The 19,849-nt window shown below is 45.9% G+C and overlaps 2 protein-coding genes across 10 annotated transcripts in view; one reads left to right on the forward strand and one right to left on the reverse strand.

Annotated features, from left to right (window-relative positions):
- The first annotated feature begins 4 nt into the window (after positions 1-4).
- FAM161B (FAM161 centrosomal protein B) lies at positions 5-17,668 on the forward strand. Its single transcript, XM_003260742.4, has 9 exons — positions 5-252; positions 3,488-3,804; positions 4,916-5,466; positions 7,081-7,427; positions 8,770-8,897; positions 11,823-11,987; positions 12,232-12,331; positions 13,848-13,987; positions 15,534-17,668. Exons 1-9 carry the CDS (start codon positions 199-201, stop codon positions 15,670-15,672), a joined length of 1,941 nt encoding a protein of 646 aa, XP_003260790.1. The 5' UTR covers positions 5-198; the 3' UTR covers positions 15,673-17,668.
- A 1-nt stretch (position 17,669) lies between these two features.
- ZNF410 (zinc finger protein 410) overlaps positions 17,670-19,849 on the reverse strand; it is a 47,164-nt gene continuing 44,984 nt past the window's right edge. For all 9 annotated transcript variants that reach the window (XM_030803811.1, XM_030803812.1, XM_030803808.1 and 6 more), the window contains one exon: positions 17,670-18,449. In XM_030803811.1, the coding sequence (XP_030659671.1) occupies positions 18,411-18,449 (39 nt within the window). In that variant the 3' untranslated portion in view covers positions 17,670-18,410. The remainder of the gene's footprint in view (positions 18,450-19,849) is intronic.

A 19,849-nucleotide genomic window follows, 5' to 3' on the forward strand; every position in this document is an offset into this window, starting at 1 on the left:
GGAAATAAAATGCGCGAAGAGAATAGGCCAATCGGAAAACGAACCTTGCCTCCTCGGGCGGGATGGATCGGAGGCTGCCCTGGAAGCCAATGAGACGCCAAAGCTAGAAAGGGGTGGACCCTGGCTCCGCATAGCTCTCGCTGCCGCCGCTGCTGCCACTATCGCTGTCACTGCCGCTGCTGCCTCTGTCCAGCTGAAATGACCGTGGGGCGGCCTGAGGGAGCCCCCGGAGGTGCGGAGGGGAGCCATCAGGTGAGGAGAGAAGCGAGACTGCCACCGGGAAAGGAATCCCAGAGAGGAAACTGTTTGGCGTTGCCTTGGAGACAGACAGCAGGGGCGTGATACGGAGGGGCGTGGGATTAAAATGAGCGTTTAGGGAGCAGGAGGCGGACTCTGACTTGGAGACCTGAACCTCTCGGACTTCATACGAGGCTCTTCATAGATATGTCACTCAGTTTTCGCTTATCCTCTTAGTACTCTATGACCAGTAGTATAATTGTCGTCCCATTTTTGTAGAAGAGAAAACTGAGGCACAAAGAGATTAAGAAAATTGCTCCCCAAATTTGGCCAGGCGCGGTGGCTCACGCCTGTAATCCCAGCACTTTGGGAGGCCGAGGCAAGCGGATCACGAGGTCAAGATATCGAGACCAGGCTGGTTTCCATGGCAAAACCCCGTCTCTACTAAAAATACAAAAATTGGCTGGGTGCGGTGGCTTACTACTGTAATGCAGCACTTTGGGAGGCCGAGGCAGGCGGATCACCTGAGGTCAGGAGTTCAAGACCAGCCTGACCAACATGGAGAAACCCTGTCTCTACTAAAAAAAAATACAAAATTAGCTGGACATGGTGGCGCATGCCTGTAATCCCAGCTACTCGGGAGGCTGAGGCAGGAGAATTGCTTGAACCTGGGAGGTGGAGGTTGTGGTGAGCCGAGATTGTGCCATTGCACTCCAGCCTGGGCAACAAGAGCAAAACTCTGTCTCAAAAACAAAAACAAACAAAAAAATACAAAAATTAGCTGGGCATGGTGGTGCGTGCCTGTAGTCCTAGCTACTCGGGAGGCTGAGGCAGGAGAATCGCTTGAACCCCGGAGGCGGAGGTTGCAGTGAGCCCAGATGGCACTACTGCACTCTAGCCTGGCGACAGAGTGAGAATCCGTCTCAAAAAAAAAAAAAAAAAAAAAAAAATAGCCAGATGTGGTGGCGCGTGCCTCCAATGATCCACCAGCCACGGCCTCCCAAAGTGCTGGGATTACAGGCGTGAGCCAGTGCGCCTGGTGGACCCCAAATTATTAAAGACAGAAAGTAGACTGGCGGTTGCTTAGGGCTGGTGGGGTAGGGTGTGGAGGGTTAGGGGAAATAGGGAGTGACTACTAAAGAGTATGGCATTTCTTTTAAGGGCGATAAAGGTGTTCTAAAATTGTGATGGTAGTTGCACAACTGTGTATATACTAAAACCACTGAATTGTACACTTTAAATGAGTGAATATATTGTATAGAAATTATATCTTAATAAAGTTGTCTTTAAAAAAAAAGAAAAAATGTGCCCAAGATCGCACACTGTAGCAGAGCCAGGGCTAGGGTGCATACATACTTCTGACTCTTACCCTGGATTTTAGTAAGCCTGGCTCCTCATCAATCGTCAATTCAAAATTCCTCCACAATGAAAAATAAAAATCAGCCCAGTACTGAGAAAGTATAACTCAGACTGTCATAGGCATAGATAATGCCAAGAGCAAGAACATCAGGAAACAGTGTTTCTCTCAGGGCCATACCATAGGTGCAAAATTACTAACACCCCTTCTTCCAAATGATAATGCTTACTGATCAATTACCCACCCTACTTTATTCTTCTCACCTTTTGAATAAGAATTGCCGTTGGGCGGGGCCCAATGGCCCACGCCTCTAATCCCAGCACTTTGGGAGGCCAAGGCAGGCGGATCATTTTAGCTCAGGAGTTGGAGACCAGCCTGGGCAACATGGTGAAACTCCATCTCTACAAAAAATACAAAAATTAGCCAGGTGTGGTCGTGCGTGCTGTAGTCCCAGCTACTCGGGAGGCTGAGGTGGGAGGATCATCACCTGAGCTCAGGAGGTTCAGGCTGCAGTGAGGCATGATTGCACCACTGCACTCCAGAACCTGGGTGACAGAGCAAGAACCTGTCTCAAAAAAAAAAAAAAAATTGCTTAATCATTCACTTAACTAAATTGTCCCCACTTCATGACAGCACCATTCCAGAGTTGATACCTGGTTCCCTGAATCAATCAGGGAAGCCAACCCTATAAAAATCACACCCTCGACCCTAAGCCCTATGGTTTTCCGTAGTGTCCTGCAGCAAGTTAATAAACCTAACTGATGTACTGATTACAAGTACATTCCTAATAACCTTAATCTGATGGACTTTATCAACCAAAAAGTTTTCCATAGGCACTCCATCTTTTTATAACCTCACAGTTTTTATGGTTTTCACGGAATTTATTATCATCTTATATTATCTGTCTCCTCTTACTACAGTATAAGCTTCATGAGAGTAAGGACCTTGTTTGTCTTGTTCTCAGCCAAGTGCCCAGTGCACATCAGGCACCCAGTAAATATTTTATGAATGAATGGAGTACTGAAAAAGTTAATTGTGTGTCTCACTTCTTAAGACATTGCTCTTCCAGCCAGACCATACTGTCTGTCTTGTTAATCATCCATTCCTTTTTTTTTTTTTGAGACGGAGCATTGCTCTTGTTGCCCAGGCTGGAGCGCAGTGGCGCAGTCTCATCTCACTGCCACCTCCGCCTCCTGGGTTCAAGCGATTCTCCTGCCTCAGCCTCCCCAGTAGCTGAGATTACAGGCACCCGCCACCACACCCAGCTAATTTTTGTATTTTTGTAGAGATGGGGTTTCACCATGTTGGTCAAGCTGGTCTCGAACTCTTGACCTCAGGTGATCCACCTCCCCCGACCTCCCAAAATGCTGGGATTACAGGCATGAGCCACTGCACCCAGCCATCATCCATTCCTTGACAGAGTGCAAATTAGCTAGAACATGAGGAAAGCAGAGGAGTAGAGATAAGGGAAGGGGGAGAAGGAAGATGAGCAAGAAGTAGGTAAAACCCAAGTAAGGCAGAGTGTGGCCATCATCATGGGCAGGATTCCTGGAGTACGGGGGTCAGAAAGCCTGGTGCAAGTGAGGTACTCTGTAAAAGCTTACTGCACTGTATGGCGTAGGGAACCAACTTCAGCTCTTCGCTTCCCTCTCCATCCCTTCAATCAAGCACACTTCATAGACCAAGTTGTGAAATTTCTTTAGACCAAGAAACACACCTTATTTTTAAAAATTCCTCCCAAAGTGTTAGGATTACAGGTGTGAGCCAGTGCATCTGGCAGACCCCAGATTCTCCCCAGTCCCTAATATACAGAAGCTTATTCAAAGTGAAATTATGATTTGAATACCTTTGAAATTATTGTTTGACCCACAGCCTATTTCTATTCTATTTTAGATATTTCCCCCCAAGTCCTCCCCGGACACAGAGGCAGGAGAGGAGCTGTCCGGGGATGGGCTGGTTTGGCCCAGGGCCAGCAAACTTGAGTTCCTCAGCCCAGAGGAGGAGATAGATTCTACTTCTGACTCAACTGGGAGCTTTTACCAGACCTTACAGGTACTGAAGCAGAAAGGCAGACGGTGTCTGTTGGAGTCTCTCTTTCAGTCTGACCCAGAGAGTGATGAAAACCTCTCTGAAGATGAGGAGGACCTGGAGACTTTCTTCCAAGACAAGGACAGGGGGATGGTGCAGGTCCAGTGCCCCCGGGCTCTGAGGTAAGGCACTGCAGCTCCACGGCTGCCTCACTCCACACCTCCACACAGGTCACATCGTGTCCCTGGGCTTCGTCTTCCTCTGTAAAGCAAAGAGCACTTCTGCAAGTTGCCATTTACTAAGGCTCTAGCTGAGAATCAGCTCTTGGTTCCAAACAGGTGTTCTGATTGCTCCCCAGGAATCCTAAATCACTTTGGGCAACACTTAGTCCAGTGATGCACTAGAATTAATTAAAGGGAAGCCTTTCCTCAGGTGCAGTGGCTCACACCTGTAATTCCAGCACTTTGGGAGGCTGAGGCAGGCGGATCACTTGAGGTCAGGAATTCGAGACCAGCCTGGCCAACTTGGTGAAGCCCCGTCTCTACTAAAAATATAAAAAAATTAGCCGGGCGTGGTGGCAGGTGCCTGTAATCCCGGCTACTCAGGAGGCAGAGGCAGAGAATTGCTTGAACATGGGAGGTGGAGGTCGCAGTGAGCCAAGATCACGCCCAGCTTGGGCAAAAGTGCAGGACTCCATCTCAAAAAATAATAATAATAATAAATAAATAAATAATAATAATAAAAAAAATACAGGGAAGCCTTTCCTAAATACACTTTCCCTGAGAATGACAACAAAGTACCTTTATCTTGGTTAAGTCTTAGAAAGTAAATATTGAATGAGATAAAGTGTACATTATCTCATTACTTTACCTTTTTTAATATTTACTTTCTCCTCCAATAACCTGGTAAGTAGACATTAATTTTTGCCATTCTACATAGGAGGAAATTGAGGTTTTAAGAGAACTTTGCTTAAAGTTTGAAGCAAGATTTAAACCCAGATCTGTCTGACTCTAAAGCTCTACTCTGCTCATTGTTCTCTCATATGAAATGTTAGAGTGCAAAAGTGGCAGTTCTGGGATCAATTCTGAGAAGAGACTTTCCATTAGGGCTGCCAGTGGCGGGTGGGTGCAGTGGCGGGTGGGAAGGTCATGGACATGGAGGCCTGTGGGGCTGTGGTGTTAGGCTGAGCAGCCAGCTTTGACCAGTGGGAAGGGAGGACCGGGGAGGAGGTCTGGAGGGAGCAGGGCCTCCTGACTGCCCTGTCCACCACTCACAGATCTGCTTTCTTCCCAGGTGTGGCTCCACAAGGTGCCGCAGCTCCCTGAGCAACCTTCCCTCCAACATTCCCAGGCCTCAGACCCAGCCACCCTCAGGCACCCGGCCTCCCTCCCAGCACAGAAGTGTCAGCTCCTGGGCATCATCCATTACTATCCCTCGGCCATTCCGCATGACGCTGCGTGAGGCCCAGAAGAAGGCCGAGTGGCTGGGCTCACCTGCCTCCTTTGAGCAGGAGAGGCAGCGGGCCCAGAGGCAGGGCGAGGAAGAGGCCGAGTGCCACAGGCAGTTCCGGGCACAGCCTGTGCCTGCACATGTCTACCTGCCCCTCTACCAAGAGATCATGGAGCGCAGTGAGGCCCGAAGGCAGGCAGGGATCCAGAAGAGGAAGGAACTGCTCCTCTCTTCTTTGAAGCCCTTCAGCTTCCTGGAGAAGGAGGAGCAGCTAAAGGAAGCTGCTCAACAGAGAGACTTGGCTGCCACAGCTGAAGCCAAGATCTCCAAGCAGAAGGCCACCAGAAGGATTCCCAAGTCCATTCTGGAGCCAGCCCTTGGGGATAAACTCCAGGGTAAAGACATCCTTGCCACCTTGCTGCCTCCTGCCTCGGGGAACCAATCCCACCATAGGGATTTAGTCAGGGCCCAGGGGTCTGCCTGGCTTGGAGATTTGCTGCTTGGTTGGACCCATTAGAGGCTGCATGCTTAGTGCAGGCCATTGGGGAGGGTTAGGTCTGTCTATACAATCGGGACCTGTATGGAGCAAGGAGTGAGAGGTCCCACAGTGTCCCCAAGGCTCGTCCTGTTGACATCTGAGTGAATGCACATGAGGGCCTCTGCACCAGCACAGGTGCAGGAATAGAGAACCAGTGAGACAGCTGAGGACCAGCTTGGGCTCGTGCCACCACCAGCACACTGCCCTGAGATGCTCCCCAACGGCTCCTTCATCCTGGTGAGGTAGTGACAATCGCCGAAATTACCTGGGGGATGATTATTTACGCATTTCAAAAAGTATAGCTCCAAATAAGGGGCTCAGGCTTTATGCACTTTTCGGTAGCATGTGCCATGCTGCAGGCACTGTGCCATGGTGAACACACAGACATGGAGTTTGTAGGTATGTGAGGAAAACAGGTAAAGACAAATACATACAAACATGGCGAGTTATTTACAAGGATTAAAAGGGGAAACATGGAAGCATATATCAGAGGGACCTAACCCGGGGATTGGTGAAGGAAGGGAGCAGTTAGGGAAGGTCCTCTGAGAAAATGGGCCCTGGGGCTGAACTGAAGGAGGGGTGAAGAGGGAGGAGAAGTGGAGCAGGCAGAATGTGGCATGGAGGGGAGAGAAAGCGGAGCATCTGCAAGGGATGGAAAGGTAGAGGTCTGAGAGAAGAGGGAGTGGGAAGGGAGAGGCAGGCATGGGCCAGACATGAGGAGCTTTGCAAGCCACGTTGGCAAGTCTGGACTTCATCCCAAGGGCACAGGGGAGCCACTGAGGGATTGAGGCAGGGTGGCCCATGATCAGAAATATAGTTCAGAAGGATCCTTCTGATTGCTGTATAGATAATCTGAGAGGGCAGCAAGACTGGAGGGATGCTGAGCCAAGAGGAAGCTATTTCACAATTCAGTTGAGAAGTTATGCAACTGGTTGCAGGGATGAAAAAAAGAGGATGGACTGGAGAGAGGTTAAAGAGGAGGAAATGACGGAACTTGTGACTGATGAGAGACACGGAGGAGTCAGTGATGTGGGCAAAGGGCCTGGGCAGCTGGGTGGATGGTAGGGCCTTTCTCTGAGATGGGGAAACCTGGGAGAGGAGCAGGTGATTGGCCCACTTCCTCTGCTTCATCTCTGAAGAAGCAGTCACAGAAAGTGCTTGGTAAGTGTCGATGGTCACTGCTTCTGCAGCCTGATTGGCACAGGCAGTGGTGTTCTGGATGACATTTATTAACAAGTTCTCCAGAAAAAAAAAAAGGAAGCTGGTTTGTAATGTTTGTTATTTTCTGTGGCATAATTACTCCTATTAAGGCCATCTGCAAGCATCCCACAGGATGTTAAAGTGTCAGAATTCCTGAAAATTCCTAGTTGCCTCCAGTACACTTACAGCTAGTGTGTAAGAGAGGGAAAGTTCTCCAATCCTGTAGGTTTCATGCTTGGTCTTCTTACCCATCACCATCCTTTCTCCACAGAAGCTGAGCTCTTCAGGAAAATTCGCATCCAGATGAGAGCCCTGGACATGCTCCAGATGGCCTCTTCCCCTATCGCCTCCTCTAGTAACCAGGCTAACCCACAGCCCCGCACAGCCACCCGAACCCGGCAGGAAAAGCTTGGGTTTCTGCACACTAACTTCGGATTCCAGCCTCGGGTGAATCCTGTGGTCCCTGATTATGAAGGCCTTTACAAGGCCTTCCAGAGAAGAGCAGCCAAAAGAAGAGAAACCCAAGAGGCCACTCGCAACAAGCCCTTCTTGCTGAGGACCGCCAACCTGCGCCACCCTCAGCGGCCCTGTGATGCTGCCACCACCGGAAGGAGGCCGGTGAGAGCCCAGGCAGCTGTGGGAGGGTCAGGGCTGCGGCCTGAAATACAGGGTTGGGGCCAGGTCTTCCTGGAAAGCACTTCTCAACAAGGTTTTCCTATCTTTTTTTTAAACACCAGCTCAGTTGTAAGAAGATTCAGTTTCCTATAAACTCCAGACCACAGCCCAGCCTGGGCAACACAGAGACCCCATCTCTAAAAAAAAAAATACAGATTTTGCCACATGTGGTGGCATGTACCTGTAGTTCCAGCTATTCAGGAGGCTGAGGTGGGAGGACCTTCTGGCTGCAGGGAGCCAAGATTATGCCACTGTACTCCAGCCTAGGCAACAGAGTGAGACCCCATCTGAAAACAACAACAAAAAACAGGCCAGGCGTGGTGGCTCATGCCTTTAATCGCAGCACTTTGAGAGGCCGAGGAGGGCAGATCATCTGAGGTCAGGAGTTCGAGACCAGCATGGCCAACATGGCAAAACCCCATCTCTACTAAAAATACAAAAATTAGCCGGGTGCAGTGGCGAGTGCCTGTAATCCCAGCTACTCCAGAGGCTGAGGTAGAATTGCTTGAACCTGGGAGGCGGAGGTTGCAGTGAGCTGAGATTGCGCCACCGCACGCCAGCCTGGACAACAAGAGTGAAAGTTCATCTCAAAAACAGAACAAAACAAAAACAAACCATAGGGACACTTCTTTTCCTCCCTTACTCTAGAAGGATTTCACAGAAATAAGTCCAAGCAGGCCTGAGAGGCAAGGAGTTGGGATCAGTTGTTGATGTCCCTATACCAATTTCAAGGAACTCTTCTCATTTGACTGAAAACTTTAGGCTTGATATCCAAGTCTTGGCTTGGTTATGAAACTTGAGATCTCATTATCCTTGCCTTATTCCCAGGAAAAAAAATGAGGATTCTCATTTTCAGTCCTTCAGTGAAGCTGAATCCTAGTAAAGATAGAAAATGGCTGGGCGCGGTGGTTCACACCTGTAATCCCAGCACTTTGGGAGGCCGAGGCGGGTGGATCACCTGAGGTCAGGAATTCGAGACTAGCCTGACCAACATGGTGAAACCCCATCTGTACTAAAACTGCAAAAACGTAGCTGGGCGTGGTGGCTCACAACCTGTATAGTCCCAGCTACATGGGAGGCTGAGGCAGGAGAATTGCTTGAACCAGGCAGGTGGAGGTTGCGGTGAGCTGAGATTGCAGTGAGCTGAGATTGCGCCACTGCACTCCAGCCTGGGCAAAAGGGCGAGACGAGACTCTGTCTCAAAAAAAAAAAAAAAGGAAAAGAAAAAAAGATAGAAACTAATCACACATGCTGTCCCACCAATACCAGCCTTTGTTTCTTCTAGGATTCCCCACAGCCACCAGCTACACCCCTACCAAGGAGTCGTTCTCTGAGCGGCCTTGCTTCCCTCTCTGCCAACACTCTCCCTGTGCACATCACAGATGCCACCAGGAAGAGGGAATCTGCAGTCAGGTGAGTGGTCAGGCTGCACAAGACCCATGCTCTGATTCTGGCCCCAAATGCTGGAAACCTCCCTGCCGAGGGGCTTCCTTTCCTGTTATCAGAGATACCTCAAGGGGTCAAAGGGAATTTTCTGATCAGGACAGGAAAAATTGCGGTTCTCCACACCTGGTGCTTGGAGAACAGCTAGCCATCATTCAGCACATATTCACAGTGGGCTTATTCTGTGCCAGGCACAGTGTTAAGGCTGGAGATCTTAGGGAACCTACAGTTTATTATCTAGTCTGAAATACAGAAAAGCAAAGAAGCAATGGCCATATTTTTTGAGTAGTGCAATGATGGGGGTAAAGGGGACTGTGAGGGCACTGGGCAGCCTGGAGCAGGGGGGTCTTGTCTTGTGGAATAGATGTCTAAAGTGAAACTGAAGAACAAGGAAGAGTTGGCCAGACAAAGCCTGGAGAGAAGGAAGGTTCCAGACAGACAGAACATGGATAAAAGCCCATGGGTGAGAGGAAGGGAGTGGTGAGGAACAAGAATTCACCGAAGAACAAGGAAGACTTGGCCAGACAAAGCCTGGAAAGAAGGAAGGTTCCAGACAGACAGAACATGGATAAAAGCCCATGGGTGAGGAAGGGAGTGGTGAGGAACAAGAATTCAGAGAAGTATGTTAGCAGGTGGCTGAAGATGCCACAAAGATGAGACATCCATTGCATAGATTTGAGATTCTCTGAGATTCATCTGGGGAAGATGTCAGAGTCTGTTGGGCAGCAAGAGCCTGCTTATTTTTAACTCTTCAACTGACCTGACTCTGTTATGATGTTGTTCTCATTAAGCCAGCCCCCAGCAAGGGTTCTTCCACCAGGCTTCTGAGCTGAAGTAGGCAAGAGAGGTCATGGTGTAACAGCAGCTTAGGCCAGGGAGAGGACTAATGTCTTACTGCCTTCCCATGGGGCATGTAGGGGAGTACTCAGAACCTACTTGGATCTTTAAGCCCCACAGCAGGGATTGTAGAAAAGTATTTATGGTCCAAGGGATACTCCTTTCTTCTTCAGACTTCAGTTAGACCTACTAAATCAGGGCTAATTGCTCAGTATCCTGAGGGCCCAAGAACACAGGCCTCCTGAACAAAGAGACTGGCCTACCTATAGAGGACATCCACATCTGCTTTCCAGCCACAGGGAATCTGACATATTAACAGATTAAATTTTCATGTCCTTCTTCCCAGTCTGTCCATTTGAATATAAACATCCAAATGTAAGGGTCTTGATTGATTTTCCTTTTGGGAGAACTCAACATATTACTTTGTAGATAACAGACCAAGTGCTACAAGTTGAACCCAAATAGTCTGCACTGAAGGAGGCTCATTTCCAGTTCTCTGAATGTGCAGATTTGTATTCCCAAAGGACCATGAACCCAGACACCTTCCAGCCCACTGTTTACAGCAGAGTGGTCAAGGCCAGAGGCTTGGGAGTCAGAGGTCCTTGTCCAATAGGGGCTTTTCCACTGGCATGCTGGGTAGCTTTGAGCAAGGGGCTTACCTCCTTTGAGCCTCAACCACCTCCCCTATAAAAAGGGAATTTAGTATTTACCTCATAATGCAGTTATGAGGACAATGTGAAATGTAATGGTACTTGGTTCATAATAAGGAGCTCAGTAAATGGTAGCTATTAGTATTATTTTGTATCCAGATAGGCGAAGACCTATTGAGTGTTGGACTATTTAAGTAAGGATATATATATATATGTTTTTTCGAGACAGAGTCTTGCTCTGTCGCCCATGCTGGAGTGCAGTGGTGCAATCTCGGCTCACTGCAACCTCTGCCTCCCGGGTTCAGTGATTCTCCTGCCTCAGCCTCCCAAGTAGCTGGGATTACAGGTGCGTGTCACTACACCCAGCTAATTTTTTTTGTAGTTTTGGTAGAGACGGGGTTTCACCATGTTGGCCAGGCTGGTCTCGAACTCCTGACCTCGTGATCAGCCCGCCTCAGCCTCCCAAAGTGCTGAGATTACAGGCGTGAGCCACCATGCCCGGCCTAAGTAAGGATATTTTAACTGACATTTCTCCAGTTCAGTAAATGCACTTCTAGGGTAGGAAGTCACTGTGTCCCTAGTGCTGGAAAGGCTTCATCTACCAGTGCATTTAATCCTAGAATTTTATTATTTTTAAAAATGGCAGTTGAGGTAAATTACATGCCCCATTCATTGAAAACACCAACTTACTTTCCAGAAAAGGTTACTAAGATTGCTTTTATTTTATTCTATTGATTTTTTATTATTTTTTGAGATGGAGTCTCTCGCTGTTGCCCAGGCTGGAGTGCCGTGGCACAGTCTCGGCTCACTGCAAGCTCCGCCTCCTGGGTTCACGCCATTCTTCTGCCTCAGCCTCCCGAGTAGCTGGGACTACAGGCGCCCGCCACCGCACCTGGCTAATTTTTTGTATTTTTAGTAGAGACGGGGTTTCACAGTGTTAGCCAGGATGGTCTCGATCTCCTGACCTTGTGATCCGCCCACCTCAGCCTCCCAAAGTGCTGGGATTACAGGCATGAGCCACCGTGCCTGGCTATTTTATTTTTTTATTATTATTATTTTTTTGAGATGGAATCTTGCTCTGTCACCCAGGCTGGAGTGCAGCGGTGTGATCTTGGCTCATTGCAACCTCTGCCTCCCGGGTTCAAGCAATTCCCTTGCCTCAGCCTCCCGAGTAGTTGGGATTACAGGTGCACACCACCATGCCCAGCTAATTTTTGTATTTTTAGTAGAGCTGGGGTTTCACCATGTTGGCCAGGCTGGTCTTGGACTCCTGACCTCAGGTGATCCACCTGCCTTGGCCTCCCAAAGTGCTAGGACTACAAGTGTAAGCCACCACACCTGGCCTAAGATTGCTTTTCAGTACACCCAGGTTGGTAATCTATACTCTTTTTCTGCCTCCTTCCTTTAGAAGCGCACTTGAAAAAAAGAACAAAGCAGATGGGAGTATTCAGTGGCTGGAGATACACAAAAAGAAGTCTCAAGCAATGTCCAAATCTGTGACCTTGCGTGCAAAAGCCATGGATCCCCATAAAAGCCTGGAGGAAGTGTTCAAAGCAAAGCTGAAAGAGAACCGGTCAGTGTCCTCTATGTGTCAAAAGGGGTGCTTGCCTTGGGATCCAACAGACCACTGGCCTATTGCCAGAAAATGCAAAATAGAGTTATCGGGGTAGGTAGGCTCCTGTAATCACAGCAGGGTCATGATTTTCCAAGTCAGATAGGAATTTACAATGTACACGAGTTACACTGCTTTACTGGAAATGAAGAGTATTCTGGATTAGAAAAGATGAAATTCTTTCTAAAAGTCTTGCTAATTCCAGGAACAATGACCGTAAAAGAGCGAAAGAATATAAGAAAGAACTGGAAGAAATGAAGAAGCGACTACAAACAAGGCCCTATCTCTTTGAACAAGTTGCCAAGGTAAAACTAAACCATCATTTGTTTTCTTTCTGCCTTAGATAAAAGGGCTCTGAAAAATTATGAAACAATTTTATTATGTGGGTATTAAAATTTTCCTTGAGGCCCAGAAATTCTAATTTCATTACTACCTTCTTTTCCCAAAATAACTAGTACAATAGAGAATGCTGCTTGTGTTGATTTCATCCAAGAGTGGACTCCAAAGGCATCGGTAAAGGGATATTTCACTTCCTAGAGCTTTCACTGTAGTCTACCATTCAGATTTCATCAGATTGGGCATTAGACCCCAGAGACACAGGGACCATTTGGCTCTTTCTACGCTCTGGAGCCACTGTTCACAGTGCTGGAAAGGTATCTCTCCTCTGGCAGTGCTGCTGGCCCTGGGCCTCCCCAGCCTCTAGAGCTGTGGTACATTTATAGGTCTCCAAGCATTAGGATGCCCACAAACACCCCACAAGGCTCTCTGTAGACTAAGTGACTTTCAGGCTGGAAGCCTGAAATTTTTCTTTCTTCTTATGTTTTGTATGCGTGTGTGTGTGTGTGTGAGTGTGTGTTCCTTGTGGAACAGGGCTAACCCATAGGCAGTGTACCCAAAGTATCCTGGAAGAGTATCATTTTAAGATACTCTCTATAGACTTAGGGACGTTGGACTCAGCTGAGATCTCCATAAGGATGTAAGGATGCTCTGTTTCTACTGCATTAGGCTCTGTGGATCCCTTTCCTCTCCAGTTTCAGACAAGTTGGGGTTCCCTAGTGACCTAGTTCCAATGGCAGGGCATTAGCTCCATCTTATAGTTAGTACATTGTCTAGGCATTTGCTGGCTCCACTTCCTCCTCCCTCCATAAATCTTTCTCCTCTCACACACACAAGCACACATGGTCTTGGATTTAGTTAGCAACTTGCATTGTTCAAAATCTCTCATCCTTCTTTATGTTAATGTTAAGCAAGCTCACTCTTCAGATCTCAACAGATCTTTCACCTCTCTAGGAAAAATACAAAGTACTCTATGATTTTGTTCTTGAATACTTAAACAAAAAATAATATTCTTCTGGTCCACATGCAGACCATCTGTCCTTCCATTAAGAGTCTTGGTGTATCTTATTTTCTATTTTATTTTAGTGGTCCTGATAATGGTTTGTTGCTTTAAAATCTTAGAAGGTTTTTAGTCTATCCTTTTAAATCTGGGTCTCATTTGTCTCCCAAAAGTCTCAGTCATTGCTTTTCAAAATTGTGACTCCCAAATCAACAGTTTGGCATCTCTGGGGAGTGTTAGAAATACAGAATTACAGTCCTCATCTGACACCTACCAAATGTGAAATATGCATTTTAACAAGACCTCAGGTGATTTATATACACATTAAGGCTCAAAAACAAGGGTTAAATAATTTTCATGCAAATCTATGCCCCACAATAAGGGTGGTGGTGGTTGTGGCAGTATTGTAACAATACTGATTAAGTAATTTAGAATTGTCTGGTAATTCATAAGACAGCTACAACAGATTAATTTCCATCCCACAGGATCTAGCCAAGAAAGAAGCAGAACAATGGTATCTAGACACCCTGAAGCAGGCTGGGCTGGAGGAAGACTTTGTGAGAAACAAGGGTCAAGGCACCTGGGCTGTTCAAGAGAAGGAGACCAAAGTCAAGGATTTTCCCAGGTAACCTGAAATGTTGTCATTCTGCAGCTCTCTAAATTGTCATACCCAGTAATACCACTGGGAGGAAACTTTAGAATAGCCACTGGTATTTTGAGATCATAATCCTGTATTTATATAACATTAATAAGTAATCCAGAGATCTCCAAGTAACACATTTGAATTTAAGAGACTGGTGCAGTTGTGAATAAAATCTGACAAATTGTTTCGTTTTCTTCCATTTTGAAACAGATCATTTTCCAATTCCAGTTCCAATTTCATGAGCTGAAACTATTTCTACTTTATTTTTGAAGAAAAATCATGTATATTTTGACTTCTTATAAAACTATAAAACTTTTTCTAGCATTCCTTAAAGGCAGCTCATGAGTATCACCTTCTCCATAACCACCCCCCCCCCTTTTTTTTTTTTGAGACAGAGTCTCGGTCTGTTGCCCAGGCTGGAGTGCAGTGGCGCGATTTCCAGCTCACTGCAAGCTCCGCCTCCCGGGTTCACGCCATTCTCCTGCCTCAGCTTCCCGAGCAGCTGGGACTACAGGCGCCCGCCATCACACCTGGCTAATTTTTGTGTATTTTTAGTAGAGATGGGGTTTCACCGTGTTAGCCAGGATGGTCTCGATCTCCTGACCTCGTGATCCACCCGCCTCAGCCTCCCAAAGTGCTGGGATTACAGGCGTGAGCGACCGCGCCTGGCCCTCCATAACCCATTTTGATATTGAGTCAAAGGGAGAAAATAGTACTTATTTCCATGATTCTCAATTGTTTTGTATCTTAAATCCTAGCAGCCCCTACCCTAATTCCTATCTCAGTTTTATACCCCTAGAAATTTTCCTTTACATCCCATATAAAATAGTAATAATGTTGAGACTCTTTTTTTTTTTTTTGAGACAGAGTCTTGCTCTGTTGCCAGGCTGGAGTGCAGTGGCGCAATCTCGGCTTACTGCAGTCTCTGCTCACTGCAGTCTCCGCTTCCCAGGTTCAAGTGATTCTCCTGCTTCAGCCTCCTGAGTAGGTGGGACTACAGGTGCCCACCATCACGCCCAGCTATTTTTTGTATTTTTAGTAGAGACAGGGTTTCACCACATGTTGGCCAGGATGGTCTTGATCTCTTGACCTCGTGATTCACCTGCCATGGCCTCCCAAAGTGCTGGGAGAGACCGTTCTTAAACCTTACACAGTGCTTTAAGATTTTCTTTTTTCAGACTGGGCACGGTGGCTCATGCCTGTAATCCCAGCACTTTGAGAGGCCGAAGTGGGTGGATCGCTTGAGCCCAGGAGTTTGAGACCAGCCTGGGCAACAAGGCAAAACCCTGCCTCTACAAAAAGTTAAAAAAAAAAAAAAAAAAAATTAGCTGGGTGCAGTGGCACGTGCCTATAATCCCAGCTACTTGGGAAGCTGAGGTGGGAGGATTGCTTGAGGTGGGAGGGTTGCTTCAGCTGGGCTGTCCAGGCTGCAGTGAGCTGAGATCATGCCACTGCACTCCAGCCTGGGTGAGAGTGAGACGCTGTCTGAAAAAAAAATTTTTTTTTCATGTTTTAATTTATTCTGCAGGTTCCAAGAAACTACAAAACTCAGCATCAGAGATCCAGAGCAGGGTTTAGAAGGATCTCTAGAACAGCCTGCAAGCCCCAGGAAAGTACTGGAGGAGCTGTCTCATCAATCACCAGAAAATCTCATATCACTTGCTTAATCACTACACTTAAAATTACTACTTTTGAAAAATATTAAGCATCTAACTTGGGTTTGAGTCAAGGCAGGGAAAACTTGGGTTTTGAGTCATGGCTACTGCTAGAGGATGGAGAAATGAAGTGTAGCAGATTAATAGGCCGGGCGCAGTGGCTCACGCCTGTAATCCCAACACTTTGGGAGGCTGAGGCAGGCACATCATCTGAGGTCGGGAGTTTGAGACCAGTCCAGCCAACATGGCAAAACTCCATCTCTACTAAAAATACAAAAATTAGCTGGGCGTGATGACACGTGCCTGTAATCCTAGCTACTTGGGAAGCTGAGGCAGGAGAATCACTTGAACCCAGGAGGCAGAGGTTGTAATGAGCTGAGATCACGCCACTGCACTCCAGCCTGGGCAGCAGAGCAAAACTCTGTCTGAGAAAAAAAAAGAGCAGCAGATAACAGGGAATAGTTCAAGGAAATCAAAGTGGGGAGGCTCAGGTGGAGGGATGGTAACCTAAAGTTAAGGGTTCCTGCTTTGTGCCTCACACTTAGAGAATAGGTACAGAAAAGAGAGCACAGGCCCAAATGCCTATAGGGGCTAGTGCAGAAACATAAATGCATCCATGGAGTGGGTGTAGACAGTAGGAGATAGTAGACACTGGAAAGTATCAAATCCTGCTGGAATATAGGCTCAGAGTTACTACATCAACTACATTTTCATCAACCCAGAAATCTGTATGCTATCAACTAATTTAAAAATTACTTAGAAATATTATATGGGCAAAATAAAATACATCTGCATATCAGATCTAGCCCATGGGGGATGAAAAACTTACAACTTCTAGTACAGGGTTTCTTATCCTCAGTGCTATTAATATTTTGGGCCACCTAATTCTTTGTTGAGGATTGGGGAAGGGAACTGTCCTGTACATTGTAGAATGTTTAATAGCATCCCTGGCCACTACCTGATAGATGCCAGTAGTACCCCTCTCCCCAGTTGTGACAACCAAAAATGTCTCCAGATGTTGCATATCCCCAGGGGGCAAAAATGTCCCTGGCTGAGAACCACTGCTCTAATATAAAAGGCTGCATGAAGCAAAAACTGGCATTCTAAGAATACAAGTAATTGCCATGAACACAGTCTACATACTACGTGATTATGCATGTCATTAATAAGAATTTAAAACAAACAATTCTCTCCTGTTATCTGTTTAGAATGTGCCTGTGTGTTTATGTGAGCATGAGGTTCATTTTAAATAAACTTAAAATTTCCCAGGCAACCAAGATTTTCTACTAGTAGGTGAACTTTGGAATACTTTTCTTCTCACCAATAATAATTGGATATTCTGGCTCGGTGCAGTGGTTCATGCTTGTAATCCCAGCACTTTGAAGGGCCAAGGCAGGAGGATTGCTTGAAGCCAGACATTCAAGACCAGCCTGGGCAACATAGACCTCATTTCTGCCAAAAAAAAAAACAAACAAAAAAAACCACAAAAAGTTAGCTGGACTAGTGGTGCATGCCTATAGTCCTAGCTATTCAGAGGCTGAGGTGGGAGGATGCCTTGAGCCTAGGAGTTCAAGGTTACAGTGAGCTATGATTACACTACTGCACTCCAGCCTGGGTGACAGAGCAAGACCCTATCTCAAATCATAATGATGATGATTGGATATTTTCTCAGTAGCTGTGGAGATAGGATGATAGCAAGAGTGCCTGCTCTAACTAAAGCACCTTTCTCATGCTTTTTTTTAAAAAAACTATCTTTCTGGAAAAATTCAAAAAGTATCTGTTTTTATTGCCATTTTCTCAGATGTATCTTTTTTGGTGGTGACAGAGTAATAATCCAATAACTATCACCTGGGCTTAAGAAATGATGACATTCTTGTTGTTTCCTAAGACTCCTCGGTTCAGTTTTACCTGCATGGAATCCTAAGAGTAAATCAGTACACTATCTTAAAGGGAAAGATTAAATTCTTAATCTCTAAGAAAACAAATTTTGTATAAAACCAGAGCCAAAGGACTGGGCTGTTTTGTTTATTTAAAGGAAAACCTGAATCTCTGCATCATGTAATTTTTAACTTTAAAAAAACAAAAACATGAAACCCCTCTTAACATGCTACTGTATGTTCCATTAACGAAGAAAGCAAAGTGACCAAGTAGAAGTGTATAGGACAAGATAGTACCTCAGCCTGGGCCAAGGGGAGATTCAAGTAATTTATTTTTTTGCAGCCCAGTGGCAGAGAGAGAGTCTCTTACTCAGGTTGCTAAAGGGAGAATGTAACAAGAGAATTGACATCACTCCCTTCTTCAAAGCAACAAGGCATCTTGAAAACTCAACTTCCTGGTGAAGCTCTGTTGTTGGTAGCAGGAATTATTTCATCCATGTGAAAAGACAGCTGAGTCTGGGATGAAAACTCTTCAAAGGAAAACCTCCCCTCAACAGTCAGAATGAAGAACTTCAGCCAACACATAATCAAATTCACTTTTGGTCTATCCCAGAATTTTGCAGTGGGAAGAGAGGTAGGTACAGTTTCCCAGCCCACAGTCACTGCTTCATTCCTTGTCTGGATCAGATGGTAGTTAGAAAAGAAGCTCTCCTATATCCATCTTCTATACCAGGAAAGAGAAAGAGTGGCAAAAGCAGAGTCTTGTGCCTTCAAAGATTCATTCTGGTTCTGTTGTGGGCTAAGCCATCCTGTTCCCAGTATATGCATTTTGAGATCAGATAGAGCTGCTCTTCCAGGAGTCAGCACCCACGCTCATGTCCGTCTTTCAGTTAAATCTCCTTGGTTTAGTAACTGTAAAAGATTGAAAGCAAATCTAGAATAGGTTACAGTTGAATTATAGAAAAAATAATTCATAGTAAAAAGGATTAAGAGTGGAGGATGGAGAATGCACTACAGGGGTTAATGAAGTCTATCTACTTCCAAAGAAAACACATGCACAGACTGATCTCACTGTGGCCTTGGGACAGCACTTTAGCCATGTCATAAGGCTGGCATTTTAACCCTGGCAATCAAATATTCTGAGTCTATAAGCCAAACTATCGTTTGTGTAGTTACCTACTCACCAGTCAGTGACAGAGGAATCTCTAACTTACAGGGAAAACAGAAATGGTGGAACCAAAATCTTATACGTGTCAGCCAAAGGATAGGCTGAAGGCTCAAGTAGGAGAAGGAAATAGGAAGAGGAGCTGTTCCTTTATAAGTACTATATGAGAGCTGAAACCTACTCATAAAAGATCTAGGGGTTCATTGGGCTTAAAAGAATGATAAGCCTAAGGGACTCCTGCATAATGGCAACTACCACTAACATTCTACTCTATACACAAGGCTCTATTCAAAGGAGTTTTGAAATAATGAAACTGGCTTCCATTTTAATATAAAAACAAAATGAGGCTGGGTACAGTGGCTCACATCGGTAATCCCAGCACTTTGGGAGGCTAAGGCAGGAGAACCGCTTGAGACCAGAAATTTGAGACCCACTTGGGCAACACAGTGAGGCCCTGTCTCTACAAGAAAATTTTAAAAATTAAGCATGGTGGTACATGCTTGCAGTCCTAGCTACTTGGGAGGCTGAGGGAGGAGGATCACTTGAGCCCAGGAGTTCAAGGGTGCAGTGAGCTATGATCATGCCACTGCACTGCACTCCAGCCTGGGTGACAGAGTGAGACTGTTTTCAGACAGACAAAAATGAGATGGGAACAATTCAGTAAAATGCAGAACAAAAACTGAACTTATTAAAATCTAATCAAATAAATTCTTCAGCTTGAGATGTATTTACTTGGTGATCCTAATTTGGATGAAGGTAATTTATACAGTAGAATTTAATGATTGGGCTGGGCACCATGGCTCATGCCTATTAACCCCACCACTTTGGGAGGCTGAGGGAGGAGGATTGCTTGAGGCCAGAAATTTGAGATCACCCTGGGCAACATGATAAGACACCGTATCCACCAAAAAAAAAATTTTTTTTAAAGAGTTTAATTATATGGAATTTAAACACATTTAAACAAAATGAAGAAAAATTAAACCTTAAAGAAACCACATATTCCATTTGATGCTGTGTGGCAGGAAAGTTAAGAATAGTGTGTTTTTAATGGAGGCCAAGATCCAGATCTTTGCAGTCAAACTTAGCAAAGGTACTTTATGAGAAATATTATAGAATTTGTAATTTCTATTTTTGCCTTGTTTTATTT

The sequence above is a fragment of the Nomascus leucogenys genome, chromosome 22a (genome assembly GCF_006542625.1).
Source record: "Nomascus leucogenys isolate Asia chromosome 22a, Asia_NLE_v1, whole genome shotgun sequence".
NCBI lineage: Eukaryota > Metazoa > Chordata > Mammalia > Primates > Hylobatidae > Nomascus > Nomascus leucogenys.